This window comes from Indicator indicator, chromosome 5, assembly GCF_027791375.1.
Source record: "Indicator indicator isolate 239-I01 chromosome 5, UM_Iind_1.1, whole genome shotgun sequence".
In the NCBI taxonomy this organism is placed as follows: domain Eukaryota; kingdom Metazoa; phylum Chordata; class Aves; order Piciformes; family Indicatoridae; genus Indicator; species Indicator indicator.
Window position 1 is genome coordinate 18,481,217 of NC_072014.1, and position 20,000 is coordinate 18,501,216.

The following is a 20,000-nucleotide window of genomic DNA, read 5'->3' on the forward strand; positions in this document are numbered from 1 at the left end:
ACATACAGTCAAGTGTTGGTTTTTTTTGTTTTGTTTCATTTTTTTCCCTGCATATTTGTTATTTAAACTTCTCTCTATGGAAGAAACAAGTAAAATGGATCAATGTGTGTATTCTCTCAGAGACGTTTTGTAGAGAGTGCATTTGCTATGTAATGAACGCCTTCATACAGGGCAGTCTTTGGGCCAATGTTCCTGTTTCACACCTAACCATATTCTATTTCTTTACCCTAGAAGTAAATACATAGCTTTTCAACCGTATCTTAGATTGATGACATGTTGGGATCATCTAGAATTATTTCAAATATTTCTGTAATTATTAAAAAAAAAATAATGGATTCAACTTGGATAAGTAGACTAGCATACAAAGTTAGTGCGCAGTTAGCGGAGGTTTTATCTCTGCCTGCATGCTCCAGAGGTTCTTCAGCTGTATCCTGGGATGACACCTGGCTTGATGAGTTTGTTGTATTTCCTATGTCATTTGACCTCACTGACATAACAGCATGACTTTCTGTGGTATTGGCATATTTTACTGGGTGCTGACCTGAAAGACTTTTCTTCTAGCTGGCAAATAAGTTAACACTGCCATATGTCAATACCATTTTATGGCAGACTTAGCCTATTTTCTCTTACATGGTACAGTTACCCCAGGCTAATCTCTGCATAAAGTAATTACCTTGGTGACACTTTCCCTTTGGCTTTTTACATTTCAGTAACTTGTTGAAATTAGGGTGCAATATTTCAAAACACAAGTTTTCAAAAAGGAAACTATAAAGTGGTCACATAGAAGCTGTAACTGTGGAGGTGAACTTATGATTGCATGAACAAATTGGTATTTTATGCAAGTGACTAGCTGGATATGCCATCCTACCTGAGTCCATGCAATTTTGACTAATTTAGCATGGCCCAGCTCATGGCCTGTGGGCTGGGTCCAGCCTCTTTTGTAAGGTTTCTACCTGTCCCATCCTCTTCTCACTGTGGAAGACAGAACAGATGCTCCTTCAGCAAACACAGCCTCCTCTGCTTGCCCTCTCTAGGAAGATGAGTGGCAAGTCCAAAGTGTAAGGAAGGGCAAACAAACCTATGAGAGTTGTCAGCACCTGTGCTTGGCTCCTGCAGGTGCTGCTATTGGGCCAGCCACAGCACATCTGTGTGAGCAACTGTGCATATTAGCCAGCCCTGCACCCACATCTCTTATAAACAGAACAAAAGTCTGCTGTTACATGAACAAAGCAAAATGTGAGGCTTTTGCTGTTGTTTATTAACTTACTATGTAATCAGCATATTGAAAATTATTTTTGTTTTATTTTGAAATATGCTTCTGCTAGATGTTTCTTATATAGTTTGGGTTTTTGGTAGTAAACAGTATAAAGCAAAAGGTACTGGTATGCTTATGAATGTAAAGGCATTTGGATGAGAAATTCTGCAGAGCAGTACTTTCTTTGCATTTCTGACTGGTAGCAATTGAAGTTCCCAAATGCTGCCTGTCCAGATGTTTCTTGCCTTAGAGCATTGTGATTTGCATTGGAATACATTGTATTATTGCAGTAGCTGTAAAGTGGTCAGCTCACACAATCTAAATGCTCTATGTGGTCTACTGTTGGGATGGTGAGCATATTTCCTGCTCACACCAGCTTATTCCCTCTCCCCACTCTGTTAGCTTGATGTGTTTGTATTTCTCAGATGAAGACTTTCATTGGTTGGTTTTCAAAACAAGCAGAGGATATATTGGCAGTCAGAACTGATGTATGGATGGTTTCTTGTAAAGAGTGACACAGAAAAGAAGACCCATATTTTGAATTGGAAGTTTCCCTTTCCCTCTGGCATTTTCAGGCAGCAAACATCCCTCTGGTGTCAGAGCTTGGCATTGATGATATCCATTTTGATGACTTCTCACTTGATGTGGATGCCATGATTACTGCAGCCCTGCGGATGTTCATGGAACTTGGAATGGTTCAGAAATTTAAAATTGACTATGAGGTAACCATCTGTGCTTCAGAGATATCTGCTGCTTTTGTCTTGGCACTGCTCTGTCCATTTGTACACATTTAGTAGCCCTGATACAGTTTGTACTTCTCATTTCAGACACTGTGTAGGTGGCTTTTGACAGTTAGGAAGAATTATCGAATGGTTTTGTATCACAACTGGAGGCATGCTTTCAACGTCTGCCAGCTAATGTTTGCCATGTTAACTGTAAGTATCCAGCTACAGACACAGTCCTCTAAGAGCTTTCGCTGCCACCGTTGCCTTACCTGTCAAAACACTTTCCAACATCTGATTTCTTTTCTACTTGTTATGATACTCATTCATTTCCAAGAGAAATGCACACAGAAGTTATTCAACTTAAGGTGGCACATACTTGTCAAAACCTTACAGTGTTTTAGTAACAGTGATATCACAGGCACGTTGAAGTGACTTAGAACAGAGGGCAATCTTGGAATGAGCTTGTTACTGTAGATCTTACCAAAATGGTTTTTCTTTTGGAAGTCTTTGATTTTACATTTATTTCAGACTTTTAAATTGTGAAGTAGGAAACCAAGGAATTTTAGAGCCCCACAAGTATTTATTATGTTGATATTTATTACCTTCCTATCCAGCTTCATCCAAACAGTTGTAGAAAGTATTGCTTTAAAACATTTAACATTGTCTTCCAAACACAGTGATCTAAGTGAATCTGGACACTGTAACACTTCTCGGTTTTATTGACATGCATCTCCATTACCACCTGCAACTTCTTTTAGCCTACAATTCTGTTGAAAGTACCACTGCTCCTACTTGCTGCTTACTAATTAGAGACCCCACAGCAACCACACTGCACGAAATAATCCACTTTTGGCTAATTAATTCTTGTAAATGTATCAATAAAAAACTTGGTGGTGCTGGATGTTTAATATCCTGTTTAATATATAAAAAGAGAAACAACACATCTGTGTGCACTTTCCACTCTACTTTACATTTTGGGTTTGCCTTTTTCCAGATAAAAATAAGAATTCAATTTTTCCCATTTGTTCTTCATGTTTAGTTTCAATAGCTAGGGTCATCGATTGTGAATCTTAAAGTGGACTTATTAAGAGCATTTGTGCAAATATTTATTCATCTGGGATATCACGTACTTGTTCGCAAATTTCTAATCACTGAATGTTTATGTTCTTGATGCTGGCTGGTCTTTGCAGCATGATTAACATTCGAACCATGTCTGTAGAGGTGGAGACTCCATGGCCTGTGCCATTCACAGCAAGTGTCAGTGACATGTTGCACGGACTTGAGATAGTCCATTGCCTGTTTCCTGCTCATGGGAACAGCTGTCTTGTGTGTGAGTTCTCAGTTTTCTTCCTCCATCTGGCATTGTCTCTGTGGTGGAGCTTTGTGTGACATCCCCTAGCAGGTAGATACTGGTCTAGTGATAGGTTTGTCCCAGCTATGCGGGTTTGCCTCTGAGCACTGAGGGAGTTGTACCATACACCATGAGACAAAGGAAACGGAGACGTTCAACAAAGAGAGAAAGGTCACCTCTTCTTTTGGGAGTGATGCTGTTCCACTGGGTGGTAATAAGGTCATTTCAGCAGCCAGTTTCTGATGATCCCTAATGAAATCTCATGGTAGTGTGTGGGCACAAGTAGTTTATAAAGTTTATAAGCTTGATATGCTTCAGCTATAGAAAAATGAAGAGCTTTTTACTCTGAGGAGTAAGGGCAAAGTCAGGTCATGCCGTTCACCCGGGAATTAAATTCCTAGCAAACTCTGCTGAGGTGGTAAGAAGCCCACGGACTTCACCAGTGAAGACCTCTAGGTGGAGCTCCGAGGCCAGGTTTTCTGCCAGCTGTTCTTTCCGTGGGTTACACTTTCCCACCAGGCATCTCCACCTCAGCTAGCACGGACTAACTGCATTGGCAGTTACCAGGGAGAGAGCAGAACCCTGCTGCTTCAGCAGCCACCAGCAAGCCTATGAAGCCTCAGACATAAACTGCTTTGACTGTGGTTCTCAAAGCATAGTTTCAATTTAGCAGTCAGCACAAGGGCACAACTGTCTGTGGGAGGTGATCCAGAGTGTTCAAGCCAAGCTCATCTCATTACCCACACTCCTGGTAATAAACCGAATGACCAGTTCCATGTGCAGGGCTGGGTGCATGTGCCTGTGGTCCACCCCACATCACTGTGCTCTGACTGAGAACAGGGTAAGTTAAGGTGTATGATCTGCTTGGGCTGCTTTCCCTTCCAGAGAGGAGAAGACTGATCTTGTGAAAAAGGACAGAAAAGAGAAAGTCAAGAGACTAGTATAGCATAAGGCTTGCTCTTACTGTGTTTGTCCTGGGGAAACCACCCAAGTTAGTAGGTGCCTTGTTTTTATCACTTGCAAAATGGGGAAAATTCTTTGACCATCAGAGAGAGGCTCTGATGCTCAAGGAGACACTGCTATTGCACTCTATTCCTGATTTCCCCATGACAGTCAGCAATACTGACTGCTCCACAAATATAAGGCAATAGGTCTATTGTAGGTAATTTTCAGGTTGGACATAGCATAGTAATTTCTATCTGGAATGTGCCAAATCTAATGGTCTGACTGTGCTCCCACTGAATGCAGAAGGAAAATTCAGCTGGATTGAACAAACTAAGCAATGCAAATCTAACAAAGCTTGAACCAATAATAACTGGTAACAACTCCTGGGTCGGCCTTCTGCCTATCTAAGGTATGTTCTTGCATATCGAAATATGCATTTTGTCTCCAGTTGGACAATTAACAACTATAAGCACAGTCCTGTGAGCCATACTTCTGTATTTCACAGTCACTCAGATATTCTGATGACAAGCACTGATGCAAGACTGCTTCTGTGGGTTAAGGACATCACATAAGAATAAGCTACAAGATCAAGCCCAGGCTTCATTATCAATGCCTTTGCTTAACACAGTTCACATTGGTACTTACTTCAAAAAGTAAAACTGAACAAATAAGCAATACAAAATTAAAATCCCATCTGGTGTGCTAATAACAAAACATATAAATGTAGGGCAAGGTATAATGAATGCAATTCATTTCCTCACATGAAAGAATGACCTCCATAACTCATTGGAGACTCTGCCATTCGTGAGTTATGGGTCATTCCTTTGATGGTGAAAATAAATTTTACTGCACTGTTGTCTACAGCCATGTATTTTTTTTCTCACTGTGTAGATTCAAAAAATGGGGAAAGGTAATCCTCTTTTTTCCTGTCTTATGTTCAAAGGAGATATTCCCTTATCATAACATTGTTTAAAATTGTTTTTTATTAAGTTAAATGTGCTATATTTCTCTCAAATAGTCAATGACAAGACTTTTGATTAAATAAAATGTTGCATTTATTTTTGAGATATTGCTACTGTTAATAAATTTCTTAATCAGTTTTTCTACTTTTGCAATATAGATTGAATCCTTGAGTTTAATCAAAGCTTGTGTTATACTGAAGAATATTTATTACAGCATCAATTTTATATTGTAAAATTTCTATTTTAAGTTGTTTAACTTAGTCATGAATGTTTTCTCTGATAGGAACCTGACACATGGCATGTTGTCAGTTACAAACCTAGTTTTTAGCTCCTTTTTATTATTTGTTATGTAAGAGCAATGTTAAAAAAAAAAAGGCCAAAAAAGGGAAACACTATTTTTTAGATTTCTTCTGCCTGTGTAGCTGTTACTGAAACTAAAGAAAGCAATACTACTAGAAATCCAGAGAATCTTCCACTGATTCTAGACACCAATGGAATCTACACAAAAGGAATCTTTTCTCCTCATATTTCATCATCTTTTTTTTGATATGTAAACTTTTGAGCATAATTACATAGCTGTAGCAAGTCCTGTACTTTCTCAGTTCCCTTTGAAATGCATTCCTGAGCACCTGGGGGAGCTTGGCTCCCTGTATTGCCTAAATATTAACTACAGTCGCATTTCAGACTATGGAAACAGAGGCTATTTGGATTTGAATGTGCATTTAAGTAGTATTTGTGGTCTTCAGGGTAAATAGCAAAATTTTCACATGGTATTGCAGTAATTGACTGACATTTCTGAGGTAAGGCCAATGAGTCCCATTGATATTCACTTGGTATTGCTTTGTCTTTGTATCACTTCACCCTCTTCTTGCTAGTGGATGAAATTATGCCCTGCTAAAAATCAGTGGAATTCAGGATTTCTTACACACTGTTAGTCTTACCACTGTTAGTGGTTTGGTCCTCAAATAGAAATGTGTTTTACGTTCCTTTTACACAATTTCTTTTCATACTAAGTAGATTGTGTTGGTAATTCAGGAGTGCCACTGGAGACTGGCACTGTGAAAAGACAGGTGTTACGGTGTTCCAGCTCAGCCAGATAGTTTTGCAGGCAATATAGCCTTATGTATCTGAAGGCTGCCATGAGTAAGATGCACAGCACCAAAAAGGTTATGTTCCATGCAGGCTCCAGCACCTCCTCCTGCTCAGGATGCCTGAGGCTGGCAATAACAGCAGTGTTTCTTTTCCAACACAAGGCAGTTCAGGCAGAAAAACGCTATGGCAGGTATGCACGATGAGAGGTATAGTGGCAAAAAAAATGTTTCTAGGATTAGCTCCCCTGTTTGTAAGAACATATCTGGCCTGAGCTGCTCATGGGGGATTTCAGTACAGCAGTTTTCAAAATTCTCTCCCAAATTTAAGTGGGTATCTGTAGCAGAAATATGCCATTTGAGATGTTTCCTCTTTAAATCATGCTGCTTCATTTCATGTGTCCCAGATAACAAATCTTGTAATAGTTCATAACAGTTCCTACAGAGTATATTTTAGCTGGCTTCTTTTATAGGTCTTTTCATTTAATCTATCTTTGACAGTAGGGATGGTCACCTTAGAATTGAAGAAGTCTGTCTAAATACTTCTCAGAACAATAATTTCAAAATTGAATCCATTTTGGTTTGTATTTCTCAGATACAAAATTCCAGTTCCTGTCTTAGTGTGTAGTTATTAGTGTTTGGTTTTAGTTCTTTTTTCCTTTAGTGCGTAGTGGAGAAATGGCATGCTGGAAATGCAACAGAGAGATAATAACAGATCGCTCCAAGGACGTTATCTATTCTGCTAACCATCTAACATACAGCAGGGAATATATATGACAAGAAAACATTTATCTTCTCCTTACCAAAACGTTCATGGTATCGAAACAAAGTTGACTGTTGCTCAATGGACTAACATTACTCATCCCTTTTGCTACTGTTACAGCTGCTATTTTTTTTCTGCTCTCAGACTGCAGGATTTCAGGAGATTCTAACTGAAATTGAAATTTTAGCTTTGATTGTGGGATGCTTATGTCATGACCTTGACCACAGGGGAACCAACAATGCCTTCCAAGCCAAGTAAGTTTTCTAATTCTTATTACTTTAATCTGTTTTTCTTCCACATAAGAGCAAAAGGTGACCAGGATAAAGAATGAAGCATTAATTTCAGACCTCCTAGGCCAAGGCCAAGTATTCCTATTCTTGTATGTAGCAAGGGAACATCCATCTTTATCATTCTCTGTTCTTTTAGGTAATTGCTGGCTTGTCCTTTGTACCAGGCTGACTGACATCACCTACTGAAATGTGTTGCCAAAACTTGATGTTCTTTTCAGGCTCAGATATTATTGATTCTGGTATTCAACCCAGGAAACACTGGAACTGTCTGAGTTGATCTTGCTAGTTGGATGACAATAAGCAAAACCTTGTTCCACTATTAGGAGGAAAATAGGTAAAACTGGTATAACACTTTCACAAAAAAATTCACAGCAGTATAGGCAAGCACATAGAAAGCAATTCTTAGTTTATGAAGTATGAAACTGTTGCCATCATGCTGGAACTCTGATGGATATTGCTTGCAGTGGGTGACTGAAGTAGTTGCCTCCATCGCATATTCATCAGTTGTGGAATGCACAGTGTCCTGGCTCTGTAGAAAAGCCTCCTCCCCGGCCTGCCCCACACACCAGAGCACACACTGCCTGTTCAGAAGCGTTCTGCAGTGGGTAGGGATGGGCTGGCCACCCCTGCAATGGTCAGTACCAACCCGAGCACAAAGCTGGATCTCAAAGACAGATTCTTACATCACCTATGTGCAGTCTTGCTCTTCAGTTCTAAAAATTAACTTTATTTTATTCAGAGTGTTCAGGGCCTGATTCAGCGCTGCTGACTTGTATATGTTTTTATATAGGCTGCTGCTCTCAGACACAGTGGGGCAGAAGCAGGTTTGTGGAAGGTTTGAGGGTACTTCTCACTGTGGTGGTAAGGGAACTCCCTTGATAAAGGTAAAATTCTTTCCAAAATCTGTGTTCCCCAAGAATAGGGAAGAACAACAAGAAATGTCCCCTGACAACATCCTGGCCAAGCTGTGAAATAAAGCTGTCAGACACAGAGACTCCTCCAAATCCCATGTTGCTTTCTTGGCTCCTTAGGTCCTCTGCAGTCAGAATATGATATGTTGAGGCTCTCTTGTTCTGCAGATCCCAGTGTGTATTTGCAGCTTTGTCTGTTCTGCATTACTGCTAATCCTCCAGCGTGACGGGGAAGTGGTCAGAGGTTGTCCAAAGATATCTGAAAGACAGCCTGATGTTGTATTAGGCTCCTACCTCTTGCAGAAATACTCTGCTGCAGCATGTGCACGTACGGGCTGCTGCATTTCTAGGAGCATGCTGCCTCAGTGAACATCACTCAAAGTGAAGTTTCTGATATGTGTTAAGCTGCCATTTCCTGAGCTATTGGTGTTGCTGTACAGTCTCAATGAAACAATGACACTGTCTGGATCTTCAATCACCACAGCAAAGAAAATCAATTGCAGTGCTCAAAAGACAAAGCTTGTGGTGCAAAGGTTACCAAGCACTGCTAGATGCCTTTTTGCAGCTGAGGCTTGAAGAAAATCAAAAAAGAGGAGACAAATGAAAAGGAAGCTCAGCTGATTAATGTTTATGTCCCTAATTTACAAAAATTGAGACCCAAGATTTACATCCTGAGCGGTTTAGGCTCTGATTAAGTTAACCACTTGTCCACTGTAACATTACACAATATCTCTTGTGCAGAGAGGTGGCTGAGTTAAAGACAGAGGTTTCAGCATTAGATTGCTATCAGTTATACTTCTTGTTTGACAATGGTGTACAAAGAGGAGGCTACCATTTTACGACTCCATAAAGAAATTGCTGAAAACATTTAACAAAAGACAAACATTACCACACATGTATAAAACATCCCTGAAAACAGAAGCGTAGCTTTCATAACAGCAGCTATGATTTATTCCTCTAACCTGACATAAATTTAAGCATCACATTTTCCTACTTTATCTTCACTGCTGTTGTGTGTGATGAAAGTTCAAGAGGTATATGATGGAGGTAATATCACAGTTGTCTGAAACGGCTCTGTTATATATTTGAACATCACCTTCTCTGGGGATGGTGTTTCCTGCACATCCTTCTCTCTAATATAGCTGCTTCTGATAATTAAATAGCGTTATGGTGCAGTTTTATAGTATATGCTCCTAGGAGAATCTTTCTCTTTGTCTCTAGCATAATCCCTTATTTTCATTTCTTTGAATAGAAAAACCTATCTTGTTGCTTTAGGCTGGGTCCCAGAAGTGAAGTAATGGTGAACAGTTATTATTCTGAAAATTGAGTCACATTCTCTGTACCTCCCAACAATTCACAATTTTGTAATGGTCTTCTCTAGATTTTTGTTCTTTAAACTTAAAAACCCACCTGCTCTGTCCATTTTAAAGCTAATTTTGTTTTATCCAATAAACATGACAAGAGAATACATTCTAAAAAGATGCTAAACTTTACTTCTGTATTCACTGTTCTCACTTGTGCTTTTGCTTCCTTTAGTATTTTTTAAGTGCATGATTTTACATGAGATAGAACTTTGCAATTGCAGTTGCCTTTTGTTGTTGTGTTTCAGGCTTTTTAAAAAGAGTTTGTAATCATTTGTTGTAAGTCGTTGTATTCCTGTCTATCAAGAATTAAAAGGTAGTAGTAGAACAGCCAGTCCTAGCTCAAGGAAGTTACTGCACAGTAGTGCACTTGCACTGTTGCATTACTGAGGCACTTTGAAAGTTGCAGTACCAAACATCAGGTACTGCCAGGAAAATCTTTTGTCAGGTGATTCTGTTTAGCAAACATAAATGTCTTGTATCTAGCTTTAAATTAGTAATTTGATCTCATCAACAGTCTTAAGTGAGGTTGCTGAAATGGGGAGGGAGAATGTCTCTTCATGCTTTCATTACCAAATTGTCTCTGAAACTCGCTTTGTAAGCAGACAAGCAGTATTTGTTGACTCCCTATGTTCTGTTTCAGGAGCGGATCAGCCTTAGCTCAGCTCTACGGCACCTCTGCTACCTTGGAGCACCACCATTTCAATCATGCTGTCATGATTCTCCAAAGTGAGGTACAAAAGCGTGACTATTAATCTCACTGTAAGCTGTTGGGCAGTTTCAGACAGAGAAAGGAAATACCACATGCGGTACCTTTTTAATGCCCTCTCCTTGAGGAATTATTTATTGGTTACCACAAAGGTCACAACTAGCACAAAATTAAACAACTACAAATGCTGATCATAGAGCTTATATTTGTCTCAATCAGCTGGGGCAAGGAGAATATACTAATCATATTGTCAGCTTTTCTCAGTCTTACATATATGCTGCTCAGTGATTTGTAGGTAGGCAAAACAAGCTCTTACCATAGGTGGTGTATTCAGACTGTCACAGTCATCCTTTACTTACTAGACCAATTTAATTTCATTGACAGTCTTTTGGTAATCAGTATTTTTTATGATGGTTTTGCATATTTATATTAAGTGATTTCAAAAAAGTAATGCCAGTAATACTGTGCTGTCCAAAGTATACTAGTTGCCCTGCAAATAATGTACAAAGACACAGATCTTCCCTTCAAGATCTTTTTGCATGCACTACCTCTGAGATGTAGTAAGTGGGAAAAATAGAAGGATGGACATGGAGTCCTCTCAAAGCAACAGATGTATTTTCTTAATTTACACAGAAAGGTTGTTACAAAATGCATTCAGTATATATGCAGCACAATGGGAGACCATATGCTGGTCTGCAGTAACTTTTGGAGAACATCTGGGAATGCTCCATGATCACAGACGAATGGGAACAGGATGATGGCTTTACCAGTGCATACGCTGCCACAAAGATTAGTCATGGGACTGTAGCTTTAGTGTTCAGTTTCTCAACATTATATTAAAAAAGTAGGCATAGCAAAAGAGAGCACCAGCATGAGATTTAAATAGCTCAATCTGCTTAGCCTACCCTAGCTTATCTAAAAGGTGATGCTAGGAATTAAATGATTCCTTGTACTACCAGGGAAAGGCATAGAAAAAGTAGCATTTGGAAATTAAACAGATTGGTTCAAAATAGGTAAAAAAGAAAAGTTGTTTGGTTTTTGTTTCTTGGGGGATTTTGTGAGGTTTTGTTTGGTTCGGGTTTTTTCCTAAAACAACGGAAACAAGCTTTTCTGGGAAACTGTAATTTTGCTAGCTCCAGAACAAGCTTTTCTGGGAAACTGTAATTTTGCTAGCTCCTGAAATCTTCATCATAACTGATGGTCTCTCTGAAGACAGGGACAACTCTGTGAAACTTTATAGCTCACGTCAGTCTGGATGCTTTTATTTTTCTTCTCCAGCTTAAAAATCAAGAAATTTATGAAAATATTACTTCTTTTTTTTCCCTTGGAGTCTACTCCAGCTTCTTTTAGAGACGTAAAATACCACTTGAAATGCAAGTCCTTTCCTTTGATCATTCACGCAGCTCCTTCCCCAGGTCCTCATGTCTAGACCAGAAAATCAATCCTACAGGATTTTTATCCAATAGATATTAGTTGCTACTGGAACACAGTGCTCCTTAATTTGAATAAATGCAGTTTTGGATCCTCCAGTCTACTTAAAGTTACACCAGCTTTCACCAGCTGAGCAGTTTGTCCCTCTCTCAAATAAACTGAAATTAGACTACATCCTATCCACTAATGTTGATATTCTAGTCTGTCTTCGCCATCTAGAAGGAAACATAGTACATTATAGTATTTTTTTAGACTTTTATTATGCTGGACAAAGGAAGCATTTATCCTTTATTCTTGACTTGCTAACCTCAGAATAAGTGATCTTGAGCTTTGTAGTGACATGGTTTATACATCATGAAACAGGTCAGAAAGGTAACAGATATTATAGAGGCTACATCAATCCCATTGCTAGAAAATTCTTGCTTTTAAGGGCATTTTAATCATCCTAAGTAGCTGATGGCAGTGCATACTCAATGTGTGCATTACAGTGCTAAATACCAACAAAAGAAACTCAGTTTAGCAAGAACCTTGTTATTTCTATAGGTGATTTTTTTAAAAAATGGCACATTTATTTGCATTTATTTAGTGCTATGTGACTAATCTCACAGAGACCACTTGTCATCACCCATCAGTCTTGGTTGTTTCATTTTATTTTCTGCAAGATTTCATAGAGAAATTATAGGATCTCCATTGCTGTTAGTTTTCAGAAATTGTTACAAAAGGACCTTCCTGCTTGCAAATAGCAATAGTACTAATTTGTTTCCTTTCATTCTGTCCATAGAGCATCTTTCAAATTCCTAAGCCACGATCCCTTAAAAAGTAAAGGATGTTTAAACTGCTTAAAGTTGTGGTTATTTAGCCTTCATTGGCAATGCTTCTATGCACTGTAAGACCACACAGTAATGGTCAGAGTGAGCAAACGGGCTGTTTTGAATAGAAAGCTGATTTAGTGTCTTTGACTGCTCTAACAGCAGTTTGTGTGCCAGCAAGCAGCAGCACAGATAAATCTATTAGGCAAACATCTCAAAAGCTGTAATGCACCGCTCCCCAAAACATATAATAAGAGGAAACATTGAGAGGTATCCATAGTTTTTCCCCATAAACTGAGTATGTGCAGGGCCAAAGCAAAAAGTAAATCTTTCCTCAAGAGGCTATAATTTCAGCAGAGTTTAGAAAAACGTACCAGGTGCTTGATTGCAATCGTCAACTCTTCCACCCCAATGTAATCCCAGCAGTATTATCATTATTATTTTGTTGTAGTTTTGCTATGAATCAGAAAAGGCCTCTGTTAAGGGAAACAGTACACTAAAGAGTTAGAAAACCTTTTAAAAACCTGTATTGATTGCTAGCTCTTTACCTCTTTTATCTCTTTCATTATAGGGTCACAACATCTTTGCTAACTTGTCCTCTAAGGAGTACAGTGACCTTATGCAGCTTCTAAAACAATCGATATTGGCAACAGACCTCACTCTGTATTTTGAGTAAGTATTGGCGTTTCTTGTATTTGACAAATGAAAATTCAAAGAACTTACTCTAATGACTTATTAAATACCAGTAAGGATATATTATATGAGAAATTAGTGTTTAGCTGTGGTTGAAGAGATTTAGTCTAACACTCACTATATCTTTGGCTAATAGAAATATCTCAAGTGTCCGAGCAAGTTTTGCTCTAATGTGTAACATGTCTGTATCAACAAAAAGTATGTGAAATCCTAGGCTTATACTTCAAAGCAATCCCACAAATTAGTTACCGCTCAGTCCTGTAATTCTTCTGTCCTGTCTGTGATTTTTTTTTTTCAGGCATTAATATTTTAAAATTCTTTTCCACCATTTTTGAGTTTCTAAACCTGTGCTAGGAAATATTACATTTAGTTACAGACCAAGCTGCAGAGATAATGAAAGCCTACATGTTGCTGCTTTGAGGACAAACGATGCCAATTTGTATCGCATGAGAACAGGTCTTAAAGAACATGACTTGAGAGAGTATAATAGGATCTCTCTCATCCAGATTTCTTCCTTCTCCTGTTCTGAAAATCTAACTAGACTTCACGTTGTTGCTATTTTATGTTTTTCAAATACTGTTAATCATTACCAAGTTCTTCCCAGTGAGAACGTATGGGAGCATGTGCATAGGCAGAGTAGTCATATTGTCACTGTCACATTGCACTTCTTGACATCCCCCTCCTCACCATATGCCTGTGACTAACTTACGTGGAGAAGTGCTGCCTGATGTGCGGTTTCAGCATACTAACAGTCTTGGCAACAATTCATTGTCCATTAGCACCCTATGCCATACAGTGCTGGCTAGCATCTAGTAATGTTTTCCTTAGGGTTGTATACCTGGATTCCACCCTTCCTTTGTGCTGATGATTGATACCAAGCCAAGTTTCCAGAAAGCTTCTGAAATTGTTTATCTGTATCAACATTATGTGTTTAAAAGTTGATTGTAAAAATACAAACTGGGATGCTGTGATGTTTGCTTTGTCTTTTTTTTCTCAGTATTGAGTAACTTCGACGGGCTGTTTCTAAACAGTACTGGCAGTAGACATACTGATATTCTTTGTTTCATGCAGGTATATTCTCAGAGAAGTTGTATTAAGAAAGGGGTTTAGTGAATAGTTTTATTATAAATAACTTCTAAACGTTAGTCCATGAAGCAGTTTCCGTTTGCTGACATGAACATCCTGAGGAGGACAACCAAATCCTTTTAAGCATACTCTTTTTGAAGCTGTCTGTTAGGATCACTTGTTATCTGGGGGGTTGGTATGACCGGGGAATTTGCTGACAGCTTTAAGTGAGATACAAGGACCACAGGGATGTGTCAGTTCGGGTTCTTCTGTCTCACCACAAACAAGTGCCGCAGAAATGTTTTGTGCTGTCAAGGAATAGATAAGTGGCAAGGGCTGAGAGGGCAGCTGCCCTGGTAGAGCCCACATCCCTGGCCAACATCCTGCAGTTCCATGAAAAACTAGAAAGGGCACACACCGGTGCCATGGGAGGCAACACATCAGACGCGATGGAGCCCTCTTCGCTGCTTGCTTTAGGCTGAAGACCTACGTGGTAAAGTAGTCTTTCTAGTTTTAATACAGAGAAATAATGTCCAAAAAGGGACATGATCTGAACATCAAGATTATTCTTCTTTGCTTGCATAATTGATTTTTATATGCTACATGAATCAGAAAACTTACAGCAAATGATGCCTCTTTACTCAGCATTCTGCAAATTAGTTATCTTTTCCTCTTGTGTTGTTATGATTCATTAATCAGGTAGCTGTTATGCTACTTTACTTCCACAAACACCTGAAATCACTCCCTGGAAACACTGATGATTTACACTTCTTAAAGACACCTTATGCGAACAGATGTTTCCACACAAATAGCTAACTTGGTTTTTCAGTTTCCTGCATCTTCAAGATTTTTGTAGAGAAGGAAATTCTCATATCAATATTCTTACAATACCTAAACCTAGTGATCACAAAGGCCAGCTAGCAAAACAGCAACAAAACTCCAGAAAGAGCAAGGCTTTATGACCCTCTTAAGGCACTACTGTTCTACAAACAAACAAAAAGATGACTCTCGGTGAAAGATCAGATGGAAAATATACTTGATTTCAATAGATAATTCTAGGTAATGATGCTTGTAGATCATACAATAAGCAAAAGCATGGAACCAAAACGAAGTTCATGGAAATTCACTTAATGTCTTGAGCCACTGGGGCTATAGAGCAGCTGGATTTCCTATATATAGCAAGACAACTTCCCCTTTCTGGCAAAATACAACCAGAGTCAAAGTTACTCAAAGACGTTGCAAAAATGTTAACATTCTGTTTATTTCTGAAATCCTAGCATATTATGCTTGCTTAATATTAGCAAATCTGTTCATTTTGGATACCATGCATAAAACAGCCAGTAGGAAACAGTAACTTGTTTCCTGATACGTGGCTGCATTTTGTCCATTAACAAATCTTAGAGGTCTTTTCCAACCAAAACTATTCTATGATATGAATTGCACAGCATATACAATACTTCAAAATTAAATCATTATCAATTTTCACATTGTTAGCCTGGGCACTGCTCTCTTAATAGAGTATGTAGTTGTTGATGGTCTGAGCTAGTTTAAGGTTCAAGTGGTAACTACTCTTGGCAATTGAAATTATCATCATTGCCGTATTCATCACTGCAGTATTTATTTCTACTGGATGTTATTTCCATGATGCTCTGACTTTCTGTGAAAGAAATTAATTTGTTTTCTGCATAAGTGACTTTGCATTGTCACAGCAAATTTTTTAACTGAAAGTTTTTTATATATTATTTCACAAAACATAAGGGATTAGGTATCACCACATAGTCCTTATATCTCCCTGTTCTAGTTACTGTCATATAGAAAAGTCCTGTGGTAGGAGTGACTGGTCATGTTAACACATGATAGTCAGGGACTAAAATAATGCAGTCTCAGTGTCATAAATAATTACAGACTATTATTAGAGTCAGAAATTTGGTACTTAGACACCAAACAAGCACTAACACATTCTGGCTCATGTTATGTCCATCTTTGAGGACATAAGCAAGACATTTTAGAAGGCAAAGCAGAGGAACAAGCAGGGAGACCTAGTTTCCAGTCAAAGAGAACTACTAACTCAAGACTTCTGCAGCTCTTGTGTCTCACTGTTCTGTGTGCTGGAAATAAAAAATAGCACATCTCTGAAAAAACCCTCAGGATACAGAAGTAAAAACCATTCTGCAAGGACAAGTAAAGAGAAGTGTGTATATATTTCAGGAGTGTTTCTATTGTCTCTATGTCCACTGTTGTAGTTGAACAGTTCATGCTTCCATGGAAGAGTGAACATTTTGGTACCATTTATTTCCTTATCTGCAGAGACCATAAATACAATATTGCTTTTACGAGGCAACTCTGACATTGATAACAGACATTTATAGAACACATTCGGAAATTAGTACGTTTCGCTTAAATGGACTGTCAGGGTAACGACTTTAACAGTAATACATGAGGTGTGAGGATTTCCTATCACCCAGAGAACTGTTTCTACTGCAGCACTGCCCTGGAAGTGACTTGTTTCCTTCTTGATCATCTGTTTTGTTGCAGGAGAAGGACTGAGTTTTTTGAACTTGTCAGTAAAGGTGGTTATGACTGGAACAGAAAAAAACACCGGGAAATATTTAGGTGAGCACTGTTGTTCCTTGCTTTCTGGTTATTTAAAAGCATAGCCATATTTGTTTAAGGCATTTCCTGAATCATGGAGTGAAGACTTAGAGTAACAAGAGAAAGAAGCTTGTTTTAAAAATATGATCTCTTGTATGAAATACAACAATGGGATGATTTCTAAACACTACCAAACAGCAGGGATGTAATCAGTGTGACCTCAACATCTTCATTCCTTCCATTTCTGCCTTCACACTCTGTCATGTCATCTTCCCTTTCTCCCAGTCTCATCAGTTACCGCTCAGCTTTTCCACTCTTTCTCCAGAAAGCATCAATATTCTGCTTCAGAATACAAAGATCTTTCCTGTCCATTTGCCTATTTTCTTCTTCTCTCAGCTGCTTCTTTTAACCAGCCACACTTCTCTCTGCTCTTCCAATCTGTACATTGAAATTTGCAGATACACAGTATTCTTCTAGCCCTCAAGAATGATTTGAGCATGCGTCTTATTGAAAACCTCAGACATTGTGGGTGGTTTGACTACACCATGCTTCTGAGACAATAAAAAGTGTGTATTTGCATATGCATGCCTGATTATGTCTGAAATGTCATTAAAATTCTGTTTCCTTTTGGTCTTTTAACCAAAATATTGGCCATTTTCTATTTTCCATATCATTTCACCCATTCCTAATTTTAGATTCAGGCAATATATTTGATGCTTCATTTTCAGTGCCCTTGTTCTTCATTTAAACTTTCTTAGACTTCTGTCTGCATCACGGTACTGTACATAAACGCTTTCTACAGTTGAATTGCTTTTTCCTCCTAATGCATATAAAACATGGTTGTAGCTAGGTATTAAACTACACTGGAACAGTATAGCTCATAGTAAATCTTAAATTTTTATTGTAGATGAGCAGTAGAAACTGCTTAACCAGTGTCTGGGATGCCTCCTGTGATTACAGGTTCTCTTGCTACAGCAGTCACTTACAAATAGGCATATAAATTAATCCAGTTTGCAGATGCTATTATGCAATAATATCCTTACTAATATTGTGAAGCACAGGCTTTCTAGTATATTATAATTATTAACATAAGTACTTGTAGAAGTATTGCAAAATTAGCAGTTACTGCCTTGCAATATGATTTCTTATCTAATGTGCAATGCACAATACCAAAATTCATCTGATGACCTGCTTCCTAGGCACAATTGTGAGTAAAAGCCATGCTGATGGCTGAGATTTCAAACACGTCATTCTTTTGGTGAGGAAAAGAAGGTGCCAGGGCTGACATTTTATGTATGTATTATTTATTTATGCATCCAGAGTAGAGTTGTTTAGAAATCCAACAAAGGTTGATTCAGCTTGTATTGTTCATTTCTGTTTTTCAGATCAATGCTAATGACAGCCTGTGACCTTGGAGCTGTGACCAAACCGTGGGAGATTTCAAGACAGGCAAGTCATGATTAATAGCAAGGCTGGGAGGAGGCGGGACTGGCAGGACAATATTCCCAGGGCCCTGGCTTACAAGGGACCAAAACTGGAATCAATTTATAGCGGTACTGATGCCATAAAAAAATAGCGGGGGGTTTCTGCGAGAAATGGTTTATTGCATAATCCTTCCATGTACACATGCTGGTGAGCAGCATGTATGTACCTGAAGAGATCTGGCTTTACAACCTCTTCTCTTATTAACCTTTTAAATCCATATTAAAAAATGGAAGGATTAAACAAAAAATGTGTTGGCCACATGTAGCTGCACATACTTGCTTTGCCCCATAGTTTTCCTTGGCAGCAGCAGGATATTCCCTAAATCAAAACTACCAACAAATGATCTGCAAACTTTGCTTAGCATAAAATATCCGGTATATGTGATAATAGAAACGTGTTCATTTTCTCAACACTGATGAAAAAACCTGCAAGTGTAGTACAGAGCCTTTTTAGCATCCCTTACTTATAAACAAAGAAATAAAATTCAGGCTTCTGCTGTTTGAGTAATCTCTTTAGAAATATGTATAAAACTTCTGTCCAGCATTGGCAAACAATTGGCACTGTGAGAAAGCAATCTGTCCTAAACATCTTGTCCTTTACCTATTTTTCCCTTTTCTAAGCATCTTTCCTTACTCAGGATCCATCCTTAATATTTCCTGTATCCATGCTAACCATTGTCTAGCCTTTAGTGAGGTCCATAATAAGCCAGTAGAAGGCAGGCTATATAGAATATTAGAGGAATATACAACACCAAGAAGCAAATGGGAAAGGGACTGGCACAGCTGAGTATGGCTAAGCAACTGGAGGGAGTTTAATTGGCTTAACAGCAGTGATAGGTACAAACACAGAGTGAAAAAGATAAGCTAGACCAGAGAACTAGTGAGGCAGGAGCAAATAAGTTCCTTGCACAAGGAAGTAAGAGAAGCTAAAAGGGACCTTTGAAAGTTACACACAACTTAACGCAGTAAAAACATCATTTATATGGTGAGGGCTTCAGCTCAGCTTCCAGATGAGTCTTTCTTTGCTTTTATAAGCAAGACTATCCACAATAGTCACAGACTCTACTTGGCCAGAAAATGGTCACCTTGCATGGAGATCAGAGAAGCTGCTTATACCTTGCAGTGGGAAAATGAATCACAAGATTTTTCAGTGCCACCTAATCACAGCCACAGCTCCTAATTTTTTCTCTTTAACCCAGTTAGCTTCTCTGTTTTCTCTGGCAGATGAAATGTCAGGTAGGATCTGTTTTCCATGTTGTCAGCCTTTGTGCTATGGTGCTGAATTAATGCTGAAGTCTCTAGCAAACTGGTGTTTTATCTCTATGGTTTTTGAGGTCTGTGGGTGAAAATTCCCTTGCACCCTAGTGTACAGGTTTACTTTATATTAAAAAAGCCAGTCTGGGATTGAATGAAATACTACCTACTTGAGCAGAGAGGCTAAAACAGGAAATAGTTGGATCTCAACTGTGCTGAAAGGGAAAAAAAAAAAACAAAACAAAAACATGAAAAGTAAGGGAGAAAGAGATTAAACTACATGAATCAAAGGGAATAAAGGCTACAAGTAAG

General features: G+C 38.6%; 1 protein-coding gene across 1 annotated transcript in view; it reads left to right on the forward strand.

The window, feature by feature from the left end:
* Positions 1 to 20,000, forward strand: part of PDE11A (phosphodiesterase 11A) — a 121,091-nt gene that overhangs the window by 83,836 nt on the left and 17,255 nt on the right. Inside the window, exons 11-17 of the mRNA XM_054381023.1 lie at positions 1,831 to 1,977; positions 2,083 to 2,190; positions 7,234 to 7,343; positions 10,295 to 10,385; positions 13,172 to 13,272; positions 16,894 to 16,971; positions 18,336 to 18,403. Of these exons, the coding sequence (XP_054236998.1) occupies positions 1,831 to 1,977; positions 2,083 to 2,190; positions 7,234 to 7,343; positions 10,295 to 10,385; positions 13,172 to 13,272; positions 16,894 to 16,971; positions 18,336 to 18,403 (703 nt within the window). The remainder of the gene's footprint in view (positions 1 to 1,830; positions 1,978 to 2,082; positions 2,191 to 7,233; positions 7,344 to 10,294; positions 10,386 to 13,171; positions 13,273 to 16,893; positions 16,972 to 18,335; positions 18,404 to 20,000) is intronic.